Raw genomic sequence first — 17,944 nt, 5'->3', positions numbered from 1 at the left:
TAAAATTTTTCTCATGACGTTTTATTGAAAAGTCTACCCACAACACTCTAACTAGTTTTTAAGGGAGCAATCTCATTTGAGAGACAGGATGTTGAATTCACAGCTATTTTCTTTGTTCAGGAAATCCATACCTATGGGAAAAGCAGAGTAGTTCTATAGTTTTAGAGTTTGTAGCACTAGCGTGACTCAATCAGCATTTTCAAGCACCCTGTTCAAAATTCAAGCGCAGCCTTGAATTTTTCACATTCAAAAATCAAACGCTATTCATTGTTTCCAAGGGCCCGCGGGATCTCTGAATATCACGCTCTGAGCTTTTAAAAACCCATCAGTGTGCCTGCCGCCGCTTCCTAAATGCAGACTCGGCTCAAAGGGGGCCCCCGCTTTGCAAATTTCACTTTCGCTGCGTCCGCAGTGTTGCTTAACCACATAAATTAATGATCGCTCTTTCAAGGTCTGGGCGACGGGTAATTAAAAGCGGCCAGAAAGCCTGACGGACCGTCGCGAGTGCCAAGCGCAAAGTGCCAACGCCCGGCCTGAGGCTCACCTGAGATGCCCTGCAGGTCTTTGATGGTGACCAGGTTGGAGCACACGTGCTGGTGGCGGTAGATGGACTCGGATAGCAGGAAGTGCAGGTTGTGCAGGGGCATTGTGGACACCAGGGGGAGCATGCCATCCTGGTGGGGTATCTGCACCGAGATGTGGATCCTGCAGAGCATCCAGAGCGACATGAGCCAACTACATCACACCACCCAATAACTTTATACACTCCCTTTTTCCGCCGTGTTTGCTTAATTACTAATCCCTCTCCTGCTCTAGGAACATAAACCTGAGATACAGCGCTTCATTAGATGGCTATGCTATGCTGTCCTAAAAGATGTGATGTGCTCTTGGTTTTAGGACCAACTAAACACTTCCCATGGGTTATATAATGGTATTACTGAATACTTAATAGGCAATTTTCATGCACAGTATTCGTTAAATAATGATTGTAATATACTGCTATATTGTTCATAGAAGGCCCAAAGATGCCCTTTACTTCTTTGGCTAAGTGCCCGTCACTTCCTTGAATAAGTACCCTTTACTTTCCTGGCTAAGTATCCTTTACTTTCTTGAATAAGTACACTTTACCGCCTTGCCTACATGCCCTCTACTTCTCCGTCTACTGTATGTCTAGTCCTGTGTGTGTCTGATTGGTAGGCTAATACACAATTCACAGAGGACGTGAGTGGTGGCCCAATGGTGTCCACACGTTTTGCTCTCCAAATGCTGTGCAAGATTAATGTAAATGCAAATGTAAAATCTGTTTGTGAAATATATGCGAGATATATGAGAAGACCTCAGAGGACTCAACAAATAATTTATCACCACTTTCAAGATTTAAATGAACTTCCTTTGATGTCGCCTAGGAGGGTGAAAAATATTCGCCATGCAAACCGTATATTCTCAAGAGCTTTCTGCCAGACAGATCAAACAGTGCTGAAGCTCAGGTCAAACAGACTCGGCAGTTCTCTGGCAAGGCTCAAACTGGGTGTGGCCACCTGCTGGTCACATGCTTACCGGTTGGGGTGCTCCTTGTGCTTGACATCCAGGTACTTGAGGGTGGCGATGAAGGACTGTGCCTGGAAGCCTCGAGCGGTCCCCGTGGTGACGGGGGTGTGGCAGATGGACCCCTCAGTGCCGATGGTGACGATGTTGCTCCTGAGCGGGGTGCCGAGGTGGCCGGCCTTGTCCAGTGCCTGAGCTACGCAACGCACGTGGAAACGCCGGCTGAAGTAGATACTGTCCAGTACCTGCAACACACACACACACACACGCACACACACACACACACACACACGCATACACATGCACGCACGCATGGGCACGCACACACGCACACACACACAAACAGCTATACATTACTTTTCTGTTTTCAGACATGATTTTTTATATATTCTCTTAGTTTGAAAAGTTGCATTAGTTTGTTGCATTCGCAAGTGTAATCATTGCATTGTCCTTTCAGACAGAGCAGCGCCTGATCCGAGGAGTGGCTGGACAATCCCACTCCTCCCTCCCTGACAGGCTCAACAGCCATTTATGTCATCACCCACAGTCAGGATTACATAAAAGATCCTGGGGCACATTCCACTCACTTAAATAGCATTTCAGCAGGATGAGAAACAGCGGCCCTCGCAAATATGCCTACAACACAAGGGCTACTAAAATTCCTCCGCGTTGACCCAGAACACCCAGCAGGCTTTTGGCTCACCATGTGGTTGACGCTGGTGTACGGGGTGGTGTCGGTCACCGTCTCGAAGGGCGACCGGGCTCCGCTGGTGTCCGTGGGGGCCGCCACCTCCCAGCTGAAGCGGACGGAGGTCTGGTTGATGCCTGCCTCTTCGCAGCGTTCCCTCATCAAAGAGGACTTGGGGTAGTGCGGGTCACACGGGGTCACGCAGACCAGGGGGTAGCCGGGAGAGGGAGACTTCTTGCTGCCCTCCTTAGAAACCTCTTGCACATAATCGTAGTCAGACAGGGACACCACCTGCAGAGAACACAGCGAGTGGATATTAAATATTAGCCCTCTGGTGCAGCAGCACAGCAGTATAACATCATTATGGAGAAAATGCAGTTTCAACTTCCAGCTTTAAGACTCTAAGGGTAACTAAGGGTATACCACAGAGACCAATAAAGTGGAATACATGTATGTAGGATCTATCTATCTATCTATCTATCTATCAACAGTGCCATGAAAAGTATTGTATATGAAAAAGACACTATCTATCTATCTATCTATCTATCTATATAATCAAGCTCTTACTATGGGCGGGGCAGGGAGGATAAGACTTCCAGAAGCCTCCTGGTCCAGGATGGTCACCGTCGCCATGGTGATCTCCCCAAGCACTGCCTCCACCGGGTCATCGGGGCCGAGGACCAATGAGAAAGACTCGTGCCACTCACGGTCCTCATTGGACAGAATCTCCACTTTGAAAAGTATGTGGTCCATGCCTTTAAAACAATGAGGGAAAATACATATATTATGGCAGGACAATTAAAAATGCTATTTCTATACTCTACATACAAGTATTAGTATTATATTTCTATTTTTAAACATGCATTGGTATTGACAAATATCATGGAAATGCTCCCTGAAAGCATATGTAACATATACCACAAGGAAACACAAGCTAAAGAAACTACTTCTGAAGAAACTACATGTGGAGAGGGGACGGTGGGCCAAGTTACAGGAAAGACGCAGGAGACTGACCGGGGTTGAATTTGAGCACCCGGCTGTTAGGATTGTAGTCCACGCCGGACTGGGCCGAGCCGTCTCTGGTGCTACAGCGGATTTTGGAGGTCCGGTCCTGGTCCCCCCGGCGGATGACCTTGATGTTGAGCACCTCAATGCCGTCCGGGCCTGGGGGCTCCCTCACTTGGTATGTGGCCTGCTCAAACTCAATGGTGGGTGCTGCAAAACAAGAGGAACATTTATGAAGAGAAAGTCCTGGCACAACTGTCTTATACTGGTGAACTGCTATACTATACTATACTATACTATACTATACTATACTACATGTGTTGCAATGAAAAATTATTAGGCACCTGAGAGAGCCTGGACAACAGTATTCCCTCTTTTTAAGGCAATACTTAAACAGCCTGATTAATTTGCTGATGACATCATTTTTGTTAACAAATCAGGTAAGGAGCTTGAGGAAACGACTGAAGAATAATACGCAAGATACATCTAAACATCTTTTACAGATCAGCGCAGAGAATAGTGCCTCCATTCTCATTTTAGTGTCTGAAGAGAATGCCACTGACCATCTTCGTCATTGGTGATGGTGATGGTGGCGATGTCGTTGACTCCCACCATGGCCCCACTCCAGTGGTCCCCCAGGGGGGTCCCGAGGTGCACCTGGAACTCCTCCTCGGGTTCGAACACCGAGTCGTCGTTTACGTGAACAGTGCAGTTCTTCACCTGTGGCATTAAAGGGTGCATAGTGAGAACCATAACATCAAAAAATCTGTTCCATAACAACTACTGAGCTGATGACTATAGGTTTTATGTAAACCTAGCTTTGTCTGAATTCCATTACAATGGGAATTCAATTCATACAGATGAATACTAAGATCTATCAAAAAACGCTTGAGCTGTGTAATTCTGGCATTGGCACATAATGGACCAATCATGGCCCGCTTGGCAGGCATCACTTCCTGTTTCTGAGAACGTGTGAGCAGCACCTTTTCCCCCTTGTGGAAGGTGATGAGCGAGTCGTCCGAGTTCCTCCTCTCCTCGAAATCGTCCATCACCATGGCCGACATGGTCCGCGTGTAGCACCTGACCGAGGACTTGAAGGTCAGGTCTCCCGTGCGGATGATGGGAATGTGCAGGACGCCGGCCTTCTCTTTCACCGTGTAGACCACCTTCTCGAACTGCATGCTGGGAACTGGGCAGAAATGTGCATTATGCTTCAAAAGCTGACAGCTTAAATATAATAATTATTATCGGTTATTATTGGGTTAGGTAGATACTTCATCAAGTCTTTTGTGTAAAAAAGTTAAATCTGGAAAAGTTAACCTCTATTCTAAAATCTTCACCTTCTTCCTGGTCTGGAACAACCAAATCACCAAGTTCTGATCTAGAATCACCAACTCCTGTGTGGGTAGACTATTAACAAAATGGAACCAACACTGACAGGATCAAGGCTTCCTGTATTCCTAAGACCAACAGGGCTAAGAGAGTACTTACTGTCCTGGAAGGTGTCTGTGATGATGACAGACGCCTCGAACGGTTCTGTAAGCACCGCCCCCTGCGCAGAGCTCAGAAAGACCACAAAGGACTCCGCCCCTTCGATGGTGGGGTTCTGAATATCATCCATTATCGTCAGGCTGCAGGTCTGCACAGAGAAGATAGGATGATGGAATAACACTGCACTTCATAGGAGAATCCCTGCGGCAACCTTGTTAACCGACCAATCAAAGTAATGTACTTGGATACTGAGTACTGTTAGAAAGGTCGCCCGTAGGTCACTTCTACTTTAATGCTGTTTGAGTCCGTGGCTGAGGAGAGAGAAAATGAGGTGTCAGGTCATACCTCCTCGGTCTTTCCAGGCTTGAACTCAATCTTCTTGGAGCTGGGGATGTAGTCCACGCCGGGCGTGGCCGAGGGGGGGTCGGAAGGTCGGGTGGCGCACCACACCGAGGTGACGGAGGAGAGGTCGCTGCCGTGACGGCGGACCGGAATCTCAATGGTGCCTGTGGGAGGAACAGGATTCCCCACTTTAACACCGGAATGCATGATTCCCATCATGCTGACGGTTAGAAAGTACACAGAGCAATCTATACCCTTTTTAGCATCAGAAAGCAGAACTTCCTTCATGCTCATTTGTCAGAAAGTGCACACAGCAATCTATGCATGTTTTAACATCAGAAAGCAGAACGTCCTTCATGCTCATTGGTCAGAAAAGTACACACAGCAATCTATGCATGTTTTAACATCAGAAAGCAGAACTTCCTTCGTGCTCATTGGTCAGAAAGAACACACAGCAATCTATGCATGTTTTAACACCAGAAAGCAGGACCCCCTTCATGCTCATTGGTCAGAAAGTACACATAGCAATTTATGCATGTTTTAACATCAGACAGCAGGAGTTCCTTCATTCCCATTGGTCAGAAAGTGCCTTCCGGCCAATTACCTGCATCCTCGCTGAACGTGAACGTGGCGTTGCTCAGGAACACGGTGGATGCATCGTTGGGGCCGTCGATCACCACCTTGGCCACGGTGACGGGCCCGATGCGGGCGTTGTCCGAGGCGTCCGACAGCACCAGCTCGAACTCCTCGGAGAGCTCGTACTCGCTGTCGTCGATGAGCTTGACGTCGCAGGTGGACATGCTGACGCCCGGCCCGAAGACCACGCGGTTCTCGCCGCTCATCCCGCGCGACTTGTAGTCGGAGCCCGACTCCAGGGCGTGGAGGCTGCTGCCCTGCGCCGACTTGGGCACCGTGTAGCAGAGGGCCGACACCGTGCTGCTGGTGTCACCTGAGGGGTCGAGGGTCACCGCGTGTCAGGCACAAACCGCCAAATCAACCGATGCCCGCCTACAGCTCTCAGTAAAGGAAGCAAATGTCTGATATTACGTACTAAGATCACAAATATGTGATTAGAATGTTCATAACTGAACATTCTAATGCTGATGTCACAATTGCTTCTGGAACACTGGAAATTCTGGAACACTGACTTAGATTCTTAGGGGAAAACCCCATTAAAACACCCTACTCTTCATAGGGTTAAAAATGAGCACAGTTCCACAGTTTAAAGTGAAATATATTTGCTAACGTATTTAACAGGCAATCATATTGCAACCCTATGTAAACCCTTCATTTTAATTATCTTTTATTTACGTATTGTAATTTTACAATGCTACATCATTTTAATTGTTGATTTTGTTTGCTGTTACAGTTTACACATAATCTGCTTTGAACGCCCAACAGGGTGGAGCACAAGATAAAAAAGTTAGAGTAAAACTAATCAGATAATTGTTTTAAACAATTTTAAACAAGTTCCTATGTTAATATTTGTCTCTCCCTTTGAAATAAAGGCTAAATAAATAAAAATGAAATAAAGGTAAACCAGGGTCATATCCGTATGTACCCTGGGAGCTTGTTTACACACGGATGCCGCTCCCGAGGCTGCAGACTTTCCCATTTGTGTTCTGAGACGCTGTTCAGGGCTGCGCTTACCTCACCTTCTTGGCACTTACGCTGACTTTAATGCGAGCAAAACGTGTAACCGTTTACAAACGGCTCACAGGAGGACTGCATAATGGAGACGGCGAGCTCTTCAAAGCGTTCGGCTTAGGAAGCAGGGGGAATGTGTGCAAAAAAGGAATTCCCAGTTCCTGCAGGCGAGCCGTACCTAACGCGTTCAGTCATCGGAGTGTAACCGAACGCCGCATTTAGCGAGGGAAAAAAAGACCGCGGAGGGATGATGCCTCCCACTGTTTGATTCGATCGCAGGGAATAGGCCTGCATTTGGAAAAGGAAAGCGCACAGTGCGCGGTCTACTTTGAACGGCATCATTAAAGATACATCATCTCTGCCGCAGCGTCTCCTCAGTGTGCGCTAGTGGATTTTGACAGCTTTGCATAATACGCATCTTCCCAGTCTTTAGTCCTAGCAGCAGCGCTATAAAACAGCAGGATACATACAGATATGCTTGTGATGCTGCAGGATGCTGCAGTAGAGGGAAGCATGGACATAGAAATAAAATAAAAACTTCACCTGTCTCTCCAAACATAGAGAATGTGATGTAAGAATGTAAATGGATATAAAGAACTAAGAAAAATATCTAATTAACTGAGATTCATAATTTGTAGTTTGTAATTTGTGTAACCATGTAAAAGCCCAGGCTCTATAATTTGCAATCGGAGTTTGGGGTTAGATGGGACTTGCCCCTCAGAGCCAGTAGGTGCAGTAACTTCAAGCTAAAATGAGATCCATCAATTGTAGTTTGTGATTTGTGTAACCGTGTAAACGTCGAGACTCTATAACTTGCGATCAGAGTTTGGGATTAGATGGAACCTGTCCCTCCGAGCCCGCAGGTACCCACCCTTCCTCTCGATGGGGGCGAAGATGAAGCCGGTGCTCTCGTTGACGTGGTAGGTCTTCTTGTCGAACTGCAGGGTGGGCTCGTCCTCGGTGTCGTTGATGTAGACCTTGGCTCGGGTCACCTGGCCCAGCAGAGCGTAGACGGGCATGCTCAGCTCCACGTTGAAGCTCTCAATGTCCTCGAACACCTGGTCGTCGTTGATGACGATGGTGCACACCTTGGTGTCCTCTCGCTCGTCAAACTGCACCTGAAGCGAAGAAGACCATTTAAGCGACATTTTTAAGTGAAGGAGAGATGTCATTTCAGCACCCAATCGACATTAGCAATAATTTTTTCCCCCAAAGCATTTTACATGGTCTCTGATGCTTGGATGTCTACTACCGCATCAGGTATGATTAAAGAAAAAAAACAATATGAAAGATTGCCTATACACCCCATGCATCTCTAGTTTCGACATTTGTCACATGTTACAGGTGGAGGCGCTCTACCTGTCCAGCGTACTCCACATAGTCCTGCTGCCCCGGTTTGGAGCCGACGTTAGAAGTGGACGTGGCGGAGCCCTGTTCGGTTCGGCACAGCACGATGGCGTATTGGTTGAGGTTGCCCGTCCTCTTGACCGTCACTGCCACGGTGCCCGCCTTCTCGCTTACATTGTAACTGAGGGCACACGGAATATAACGCATCAGGGCCCAAACATGCCAACGGTGTGAGACTTTTACCAAAGATGTTCTATACACCATATTCAACTCTGCTGGAATTTCTGTCCACTATGTGCTGGGGCTTCCGTCTGTCTGTGGCCACACCCTTTCATGAATATTCATAACAGAATGCTTTCAGCTTTGGAAATGTGAGATGGAAAATAAAGCACACCAAGTTGAATATCTGTAAAGTAGATAGAATGTCTTTTTGAGACCCTGAGCACTGTGCTGGCTGAACAGTGTTGGTACAGCAGAGAGGTTACAATTAAACATGACTTCAGTTCAGAAGGAATTAAAAGCACATAACAGTAACATTTCTCATACTCTCCAATAACTCCAAAATAATGCACATCTAGTGTGCATCACGGTAATGTTAAGTCAATGCAGCCTAAGTGCTTGGAACGCTAACCTCTTGTGTTCAAAGCTGATGAGAGACCACTGGATGTGGAACACGTTGTCGCTGACCACATTCGGCTTGCTGTCCTTCACAAGGAACTTGAAGTTGTCCATGGTCTCCTGGATGCTGTTCTCGTTGAGGACGTAGCGAATCAGCCCCAGATTAATGTCCGCTGCAAGGCAAAGGTTCAGAATTAATTCATTCATCCAGCGTATGCAATTTCAGTCGCAAGATTTAGTAGTGAAATTTAGTAGTGAGAAGAGAGCAGGGCAACAGCTGTGGATAGCTTCGGAATAAATGCTGGTCTTCTTTTATGTGCAGCCAGCACATTCTTTATGGCCCACAGTTGTATTTTTCAAAAAACATAAACGAGAATATTCTGTAAACAGACTACAGTGAAGGTGCTAGCATGCTGTCATTGTGGCTAATGCCTTTTTCTGAGGCATTCCTGAGGACACTCCTGTCTCAGATACCTTGTGTGAAGGTGGTGATAGGAGTGCCAGGTTTGAGTTTGGTTTCCAAGAAGCCGAGCTTGGGCTCGACCGTGACCTCGTACACCAGCTGACCATCGTCGGTATCAGGGTCCATTGTGAGAAGCTCCTTCTTCGAGATCAGGTTGGTGGCCTGGGACCAAAAACTCTTGTGAATGTTGTTCTTTTTGTTAGGCTGCATTTTCAATAGTAACCTATACTGTCCAGGAGGGGGAGCCAGTGTAACACTGTAAACTAGTAAATTTATAGGACAGTAACCACCACATTCATATTCAAGTCATTCCATGGACAATTTATGAAATCTGGGGATCTTTCTTATTTAGAAAAACACTCCAAAGCTAATGTTTCTAATAATGATAATCATTAAACCGTGAACACATTTATTTCACTAGTAATAGATTTTTAAAAATGAGTAAATGAAACACAATGTGCAAGGTGCTCTGAATGAAATCACCATTACCTTATTATCCATATACTCGAGCCACTGCAGCCCAAGGTTGGTGACAATACGAGGAGTGCCGTCATCGACCGGAAGAATGTCAATCTTAAACTTCTGCGGAGCGGCGGTCACGATCTGCGACGCGACACAGGAAGCAGGTGTTCAGCAAACACCGACTGAGCAAATCCTTTCATCTCCCTGTAACTTGGTAACTAAAGACATGACTTCCGCTGTCACCTAAATGCTCGCACAATATCCCGTTTTATGACCGGGGTCTCAGCGGCGTTTGTTAGAGCGGTAACCATTGTAAACGTATCTTAAACACGACAAAGCACTTTGAATGCCGCCGACGGTTCAGAAAATTTCGGCTGTCAGACTATGTGAGAACGTGGCGAAGGTCCCGCTGGAGAAAAAACTACGGCCGCAGCCAGATCGCGTGGCATTAAAAGTGAAAAGGCTGACCCCAAACTTAAGTACAGCTGGCAGTGACATTCGTTCATTGTGAAAGGTGCTCTTAGTCGGGCACCCACACACAAAGCGAGAGGGATCAGCTGAACAATAGCAGAATGAAGCCTTCACACACCTGCCAGGAACTAATTACAAAGCCTTACAGGCTTCATTTTAAAATACAAGTAACAGAAATGAGTAATTACAAAATAATGAAAGATTTTAATGGGACAGCTGAGCGATGACTAATTACTGAATCATTCCAGCTTTATTCTAAGGCACAGCTAACAGAAACGGCCCATTTAAAAGCCATACAGGTGCCATCTCAATGTACAACAGAAGTGACTAATTACAAAATCATAAAAACCTCATTATAACGTATGATGAATGAAAATGACAAATTTCTAAGCCACATAATTTTCATTTTAAGGTACAACTAACATACAGCTAATTACTCTGCAAAGCTATATGAGATACAAGGTAAAGCTAACAAAAAATGAGTAATTACAAAGCAATACACGCTTTCTTTTGAAGGTCGAATGAAATTCCAAATTGCAACCAATGCACGCTCAATTTAGTTCCACCTTAAAAAGTAAGCTTGTGTTGCTTTCTAAGTACTCATTTATATGATTCATTATAGAAGGTCAACCTTTTAATCTAACCCAGCTTCATTTTAAGGTCGAAACAAGCAAGGTCCCTGTTGGTACCAGTTATACATAAATCGTTTAAAAAATCTGACAGTTTCAGATAAAATTCATGATATGTTACTAGCATGTACAACAGGTCAACCTTTCCATTTAATTAAAGTCTGAAAAAAGTTTTTTTTTTTAATGTATGAAGGACAGAGGGTATACAACGTTGGGAATTTGGACCAATCGCGTATGCGACTCCTCCCCTTTTACGGTTTCCTCTCACCTCCTTGCCTCCCTCCTCCACCATGAAGAACATGTTGGTGCCGTCGGCCACGGTGAAGGAGAAGCGGTCCTTGAGCGAGTTGCTGCCGTCGTGGTTGTAGCTGATGCGGTTCTGGTAGATGTCGTCCATGGTGAAGGTGCTGGTCTGCCGGTAGTGCTGGCCGTTGTTGGTGCGCTCGATGGTGCCGTGACGTGGGGCCTGCACCACCGTGAAGGTGATCGAGTCCTCCTGGAGAGGAAAAGGGGGGTCGACAGATGACCCGGGGCATTCTCGCAATAAAACACCTGCGACCGGTGACACGGGGGTCAACCACAGATCATAACTCACACCCAAGTTTTCACTTGGTGCTGCTTTCTGCTGGTCTTTTTTTTTCCACACAAAATGGCCTCCACTTCAGTCATGTCACAACAGCAATCAATTTCAAGGGAAATAATATAATAAAATTTTAAAGACTGGCGCAATCTCGGAAGCCAACAACCCGAGTAAACACTATAAAAACCCTGTCCCTTACTTTATCGTTCAAACCATTACAGTAAATGCATCTCCATCGCAGTCGGGACAATCTTGGCAGAATCTTGATTGAAGTGATCTCATCTCAAATTAAACACTGATTCGTTTTTTTAGAAGACGAAAAAGGAAAAAAAAAGCCTGCCGGGGTAATCACAGAATTTATTTATTTATTTTTTCAGTGCAGCTGCAGTCTAGACGAAAAAAAGATCTCTGCTTTGCCTGTGGACCCCACCTCTGTGTCCAAATCGGTGGCCTTCAGCTCAAACTCCGTGATGGTCTTCCTCACGCCTTCCTGTACCCGCATCCCGGGAACCTTGAGCAGCGGCAGGGAATCGTCCACAGGGCGGATGGTGATGTAGAAAGTCTGGGAGACCTGCGTGACACATAGAAAAGGGCTAAATAAATTCCCCCTCTTCCTGCACTGAGCGTGTGCAAGACTGATAAGGAGTAGCCCCCCCTCACAGAAAAACACAAGCATGAGACAGAGCGTGTGCGGAAATTGAGGATAATACTATGCACAACCTCCCAAAAAGAACTGTTGCACGTACACAGAGAGCAAAGGGCCACAGCTGAGGTGGGGTTAGACCCCCTGGGCTGGAGGTGGCCCTCTGATTGGCCGGAGAGTCGAAGGGGCGAATGCGTTAGCTCGTTTGCACTTCGCCCTCTCGTTAGCGCTCCTCAGAAATGCGGCAGGCCTACCTCGTTTGCGCCGTCGGACACGGCGAAGGTGAAGTCGTCGGCGTGCTTCTCCTCCTCGCTGGTGTGGACGTACTGGACGCCGCGGGACGCCAGGTCAGCCTGGGTGAAAGTGCTGATCCGCGTCCCTGAAACGCGAAGATTGCCCGTATTACGGTTACATAACATATTAACGCCGCCCGAGGGACACATCTCATCTGGCAACCAATTAAAAATGCAGCGAATTCCTCTTAAATGTTACGTAAAGTTAAAAAGACATTAATTTCCAAAGAAGCAAAAAATATCGTTAAAATTGAAAAACAAAATGCACTACTTCATAACTCAAAGATAAGGACTAAGCCCTTCTGTGGTTATATTGAGCCAATCTGACTAATGACAGCAGGGCACACTGATCAGTTTGACTGAGAGCTTAACAGAATCCCCTGTGAAAAAGAAAGTCAACAAGCTTACTCCTCAACTTTGAGAAATAAATTTCAGCAAATTTACTTCTGCTTCCTTAACTTTTTGCCCCCTTATTGGCTTTCTAAAACATTAAAAACTTTTGCGCCATGTTAGCTAAATTTGGAACTCATAGATCAGGGCAAAGTGCACTGCGGCTATCCGGGTATTCGAAACAGGTCTTGAGTGAATGAAAGGCGTAATTAGACCATTACACATAATACATTATACATAGGCCTAATTCTCGAGGCACTGCAGGATCTGTGCAGTTAAGCAGCTGGAGTGTAATCATATTTAGGTTCAAAGCTGACATGCCGAACCCTGCTTCTCAACATGGGATTTGGTCACGGAGGACTGCCCGTGGCCGAGAGCCCTGTTGGTTTCCTCTCTCAGGAGGCGTCTGGAGATTTTAGAGAAAGCACAGCTAATCTGAGCAGCACCGCCATGCCACCCGTCCTGCTTTCATTTTCTTGCCAGAAACGCTAAAGCCACGAGGGTAAGTGCTAGTGGGAAAAATATGCTAATTTCCTCCAGCAAAATACCCACTGAGACACTCTTCATTAAAATTATACCGGCGTATCAGAGGTCCTGTGGTGGATATCCACATCATTTCCGCAAAGCGTTTCACCTTGAGAGTTATAAATTGATTAAATTGATTTCTACAGACATATTTCTACAGGGATCCCCCCCCCAACAGGGAAACACAATTAGAAGGAGATGCAGCTATGTCTCTGCAAATAGGAACATCAGCTATGGCATGTTTACAGCGTATGTTTCTTTCAAGGTAATTAGGGACTTTTGAGGAAATTACTGAGATGGGTTGATGATGGAAGAGGTGAACAAGAATGTGTGAGTGAGTCGGTGTGTGTGTGTATGTGTGGGCACACGTGCGTGCGTTTATGTGTACGCAGATGGTTGTGAATGCATGTGCTTGTGTTCATAAGCATGAAAATGTGTGTGTGTGAGTCTGTGTATCGGTGTGTGTGTGTGTGCATGCGTGTGTGTGTGTGTGTGTGTGCATGCGTGTGTTTGTGTTCATAAGCATGAAAATGTGTGTGTGTGGAGGTGTCGTTGTGATCGGTCGTGTGTGTGTGTGCTGCTTGTGGTGTGTGTGTGCATTTGCGTGTGAATGTGTGTGTATGTGAGAGAACGGTAACAGCAGCATACCGGGGGAGGCTGCGAGCTCCAGGTGGCCCAGCTGGGTCTGCTTGGTGATGCGGAACACCAGTTCACTCGGCTCGCTGTCCTGATCGGTGGCAGACAGTTGGAGCGTGGTGATCTTCTTCACCGAGTTCTCATCCAGAACCAGGCCCTTGTTCACCACCACCGACGGGGGCAGCTTGTCCTCTGGGGATGGGACGGACGGATGAAAGGTCAGAGGTCAACAGAGGAAACATTTGTCTCTTTGTCACTATCCAGTCTGCCTAAAACAACGCACTGCGCCACGAAGGCTAACGTACCGAGCACGCTGATGAAGAAAGATTGGTCGATAAGTTTGTTTCCTTCGGGATCCACAAGGTTGAACTTAAACGGAAAGCTGCCTCCTTTCTCTCCCTTCTCATGTTGGTATTCCACAAACCCTGAGGGGAAAAACATCCTTCAGAAATGGATATTTTTAGTCCAGAATCACTAATTAAGGGTCCATTGCTGGGAGTTCTTCATGGCTGAACTGATAATAGTTATTTCTGAAGAAACAAATTCATATTCTCTTTAATGACTCAATGACTGCTTCATTGTGGGGTTTTTTTAAACAAAGCACTTATCCTGAGCCAAACATATGGGGTAAACTGACATCTGATGGACAATCTATGACCATCACTGGCTGTGCAGAACCACTCTGAACACCGCTGTTGAGCTCAGGCTAAAAGATTCATGAGTACAGATGAATAAATGAAACCTTTGTTGATGTCGTCCTGTGTGAAGCTCTTTACAGGCCCTTTAATGGAGATCTGGACCATGTCTCTGCCCTTGGACATCTGGAGTCTCCCCACGGAGGGGTCTTTGGTCATGACATATCGCAGCTTCGAGTTGTCCGAGTCCATGTCCGTCCCTTTAAGATTCTGGTCGGTGATTTTAGATGTGGACCCTAAACAGAACACACACCACAAACATCTAAAGCAAACCTCTAAGAAACCACAATTAATAATGTCAATAATAATTTTTTTGTACAGTGCCTCATGATCAAACTCAAAAATGCCTAACACAGCGTGAAAAATGAAAACCAAACTGAAGAATATGCAATGCTTCCATGACAAGGAAAATGAAACCGATCCGGAACAATGCATCCGTCCCATTGGCCGATGCTCGGCTGCGGACGGTGAGGCCATCGCTTCCTCTGACCTGCGGCGAGCTGGAGGCCTCTGTTGATGGTGAGCCGCGGGCCCTCGCTCTTCTTGGTGTCCATGGTGAACTCCAGCCGCCCCGTCTCTGTGTGCACCCCGTCCGTCACGGAGAAGCGCACCTCGTCCGTCCCCACGCTCAGGCTGTCCGGCGTGTACACCAGCAGCTCGTCCAGGACGTCCTGGTAGGTGAAGGTGGACCCCTGGGCCAGGACGCGCCCGTTCTCCAGGGGCTGAGAGTAGAACTGGCGCCTCCGCAGTTTTCCTGTGGAGGGTAACCATGGAAACGCTTCTTTACACAAAAATAACATTGATACATTCGTCCATTATCTATGTCCGCTTATTCCTGGCCAGGGTCAAGGGAGGTGCTGGAGCCTATCCCAGCATGCATTGGGCAAGAGGCAGGAATTCACCCGGGACAGTTCGCCAGTCCATCGCAGGGCACACACACCATTTACTCACACACACACACTCATACCTAGGGGCAATTTAGACTCTCAAATTCAACACAGACAAATAAAAACTGAAGTGCAACACCAGAAGTCCATTGACCAGACAGTGGTAAAAGAACACTTGTTTCAACCGATGTATTGTATTGATTCCTTTTTTTATCTCCGTGTAAAAACACCAATCCTTTTGTTTTCCCATTTTCATCAGCTGCTGAAAATGAAACATTTATCCAAGCAACAGCTCAACAACTCCAAGATGACCTTAGAGGAGATCTACTGGACCTTGCAGGTTTTTATTTCAACCCTAATTGGGCACACATGGTTCTACAAGTTAGCAGCTCAACACAATTCTCTAGCTGTTGAATGAGGAGTGCTTTGTTAGGGTTAGAATGAAAAACTACGGGATGGTAGAGCCCCAGGAACATGGTTTGGCAGCCCTGCCTTTCAGGTACCGATCAGCTTGATAGCACAGCACGGCGTCACACACATGCATCATCTGAAGGGAAAGCAAGGGTCCACCCATTAAAGGAAACAACGGTCAAAGTGTAAGTGTGGACCAGGCCGGGCGGTAACACGCCGCACGTCCGAGACGCACCGTAGGACGGCTTCTTGGTGACAGTCAGGACGATCTCGTTCTCGGGAGTGTCGTGGTCCAGCACGGCCAGAGAGGAGTTGGTGATGACCACGCCCGAGTTCTCCTCCACGTGGATGTTGTTGACGGAAATTATGGGGAATTTTTCTTGCTTTCCCTGTTTAAAATAATGGTGGTGTTCATTTTCACTGGTGGTACAGCATCCAGGCAACAAACATTCATGATCGTTAATGTTTTCAAATGCTTACTATATTTTTATGTAATGCAGTCAGTCACAGAATTTGCAATCTTGCATAAGTAGCCAAAAATATTGAGCTTGTGTAAAGTTGTCAAATTGTGGACAATGCACAGTCATGACAATGTTTAATCTTGACATTTTTATGGTATATGGCGATATGGCTATTTTCACTCAAGGCCACTATTCAGAGAAAGTGCTACTCAATACACAAAAAAATCGCTAAATCTATTATTTGCTTAATTGCCTTGAGAAGTTTTGATTGATGAAAGAGTGAAAGAGAAAGAGAGTTCTAGATGGCAAAGAAAATAAAGCATTAGAGCCCACAGAACCTGGATGTCAATGTTGACATTGAAGGCCTCTGTCTGGCTCGACCCATCGCTGATGTAGAAGCTGAACTCATCCTGGTAGTGGCCGACCCTCTGGTGGACGTTCTGGACGTAAAAGATATGGTCGGCCGTGAGGTCCTCCACGGAGAAGGGGACATCGGGGCTGATGACCCGGGCCCCACCTGTCGACCTGCCTGCGGTTGGCAAGGAGACACGAAAAAAGAACATTCAGCCAATGGGAACCGACGAAAAAACCTTGCAGCCGAAGTGTCCAATGCAAAGTAATGTCTTGAATTAATCAACAATGATTTGTCCTTCATTATCACTTAAAAATGAATGCTAGTGATTTGTTTTCAACAGTTTTGCAATTAGATTTTTGGGTATTGCAGAACCAGCAATCAGATTCGGTGAAAACTAAATTTCACACTCGCATTTAATTATAGTCATAGTCAAAGATATATGTTGACTAAATCAAGGCTAATGAGCTTCTCAAAAGCTTGCAGTGTGGAGCCTGTGATTTGAATGTCCTATTCAAGACAAGCTGCTGATGTGTCAGTCTGTACTGCTGACGTGATGATTGGTTCATTCAAACGCTGCCTCCAGACTGACCTGGCTTTGTGTTCTCAATAAAGCCGTACTTGGGCGGGCTGATCAGCCACACCAGGAGCTCCTTCATAGGAGTGTCTGGGTCTGCTGCTATAATGTGATTGGCCGAGATCTGCACTCTCCCTCCTTCCTGTACCTGTAAAAACGGAGCATAAAAAGTCGGGCGGGCTTTAAATACATTTCATGTGTTTTCTTTGTATGATGGGAAGCATCTACTTACATGCCATGCCTTTAAAATGCACTATATGTGACATCTATGACCATTCGTAAAGGAGTTTCACTGCATTTATTGTAATCTAAGTACCTCTACACTTTATGTTTTATACCACACCAGTACATTGCATGTAAGCGATATTCATACCAGGTGCCTAGCCTCTCTTATTGACAATGTGTCAGATCTGAAATCAACCCGGGACACAACCATGGTCTGACCTGAGATAATGCATGCCCTATATCTGACAAACGGAAACCAGCGAGCGTCGCACCCGCTCAATAAGAATACGGTCAGCCTTTCTCATTATGCAACAGGACATGGCAGTAATTGGCGGTGTTCTCTCTCTGCTCGTTTCTCAAGGTCTATGCATATGTATTTCACTGCAGTGCATGGTTGTCACCAGAAGTATGTACGCACGGGTGAATAGGCTGAATCTAAATGACCCATACGACAAGCACGCTTATTAGTGGCACATGGGTTACAACTAATATCCATTTAACTTGGTTAGATTAGTCATGCATACACAGATAAATTCAAACGTATCTGGACAGTGAAACAAT

General features: G+C 46.2%; 1 protein-coding gene across 3 annotated transcripts in view; it reads right to left on the bottom strand.

Moving 5' to 3' along the window:
- Window positions 1-17,944, bottom strand: part of fras1 (Fraser extracellular matrix complex subunit 1) — a 114,298-nt gene that overhangs the window by 6,432 nt on the left and 89,922 nt on the right. For all 3 annotated transcript variants that reach the window (XM_064296643.1, XM_064296645.1, XM_064296644.1), the window contains 25 exons: window positions 17,174-17,306; window positions 16,568-16,758; window positions 16,004-16,157; window positions 14,961-15,224; window positions 14,518-14,706; window positions 14,081-14,200; window positions 13,788-13,967; window positions 12,186-12,310; window positions 11,719-11,859; window positions 10,977-11,204; window positions 9,636-9,749; window positions 9,158-9,308; window positions 8,697-8,856; window positions 8,078-8,246; window positions 7,590-7,836; window positions 5,676-6,020; window positions 5,075-5,235; window positions 4,730-4,877; window positions 4,222-4,427; window positions 3,802-3,958; window positions 3,248-3,448; window positions 2,801-2,988; window positions 2,249-2,524; window positions 1,558-1,790; window positions 545-705 (listed from right to left, as the gene is read on the bottom strand). In XM_064296643.1, the coding sequence (XP_064152713.1) occupies window positions 545-705; window positions 1,558-1,790; window positions 2,249-2,524; window positions 2,801-2,988; window positions 3,248-3,448; window positions 3,802-3,958; window positions 4,222-4,427; window positions 4,730-4,877; window positions 5,075-5,235; window positions 5,676-6,020; window positions 7,590-7,836; window positions 8,078-8,246; window positions 8,697-8,856; window positions 9,158-9,308; window positions 9,636-9,749; window positions 10,977-11,204; window positions 11,719-11,859; window positions 12,186-12,310; window positions 13,788-13,967; window positions 14,081-14,200; window positions 14,518-14,706; window positions 14,961-15,224; window positions 16,004-16,157; window positions 16,568-16,758; window positions 17,174-17,306 (4,642 nt within the window). The remainder of the gene's footprint in view (window positions 1-544; window positions 706-1,557; window positions 1,791-2,248; window positions 2,525-2,800; window positions 2,989-3,247; window positions 3,449-3,801; window positions 3,959-4,221; window positions 4,428-4,729; window positions 4,878-5,074; window positions 5,236-5,675; window positions 6,021-7,589; window positions 7,837-8,077; window positions 8,247-8,696; window positions 8,857-9,157; window positions 9,309-9,635; window positions 9,750-10,976; window positions 11,205-11,718; window positions 11,860-12,185; window positions 12,311-13,787; window positions 13,968-14,080; window positions 14,201-14,517; window positions 14,707-14,960; window positions 15,225-16,003; window positions 16,158-16,567; window positions 16,759-17,173; window positions 17,307-17,944) is intronic.

Source organism: Anguilla rostrata, chromosome 10 (genome assembly GCF_018555375.3).
Source record: "Anguilla rostrata isolate EN2019 chromosome 10, ASM1855537v3, whole genome shotgun sequence".
Taxonomy (NCBI): Eukaryota; Metazoa; Chordata; class Actinopteri; order Anguilliformes; family Anguillidae; genus Anguilla; species Anguilla rostrata.
This window is presented reverse-complemented; position numbering and strand designations above follow the sequence as displayed.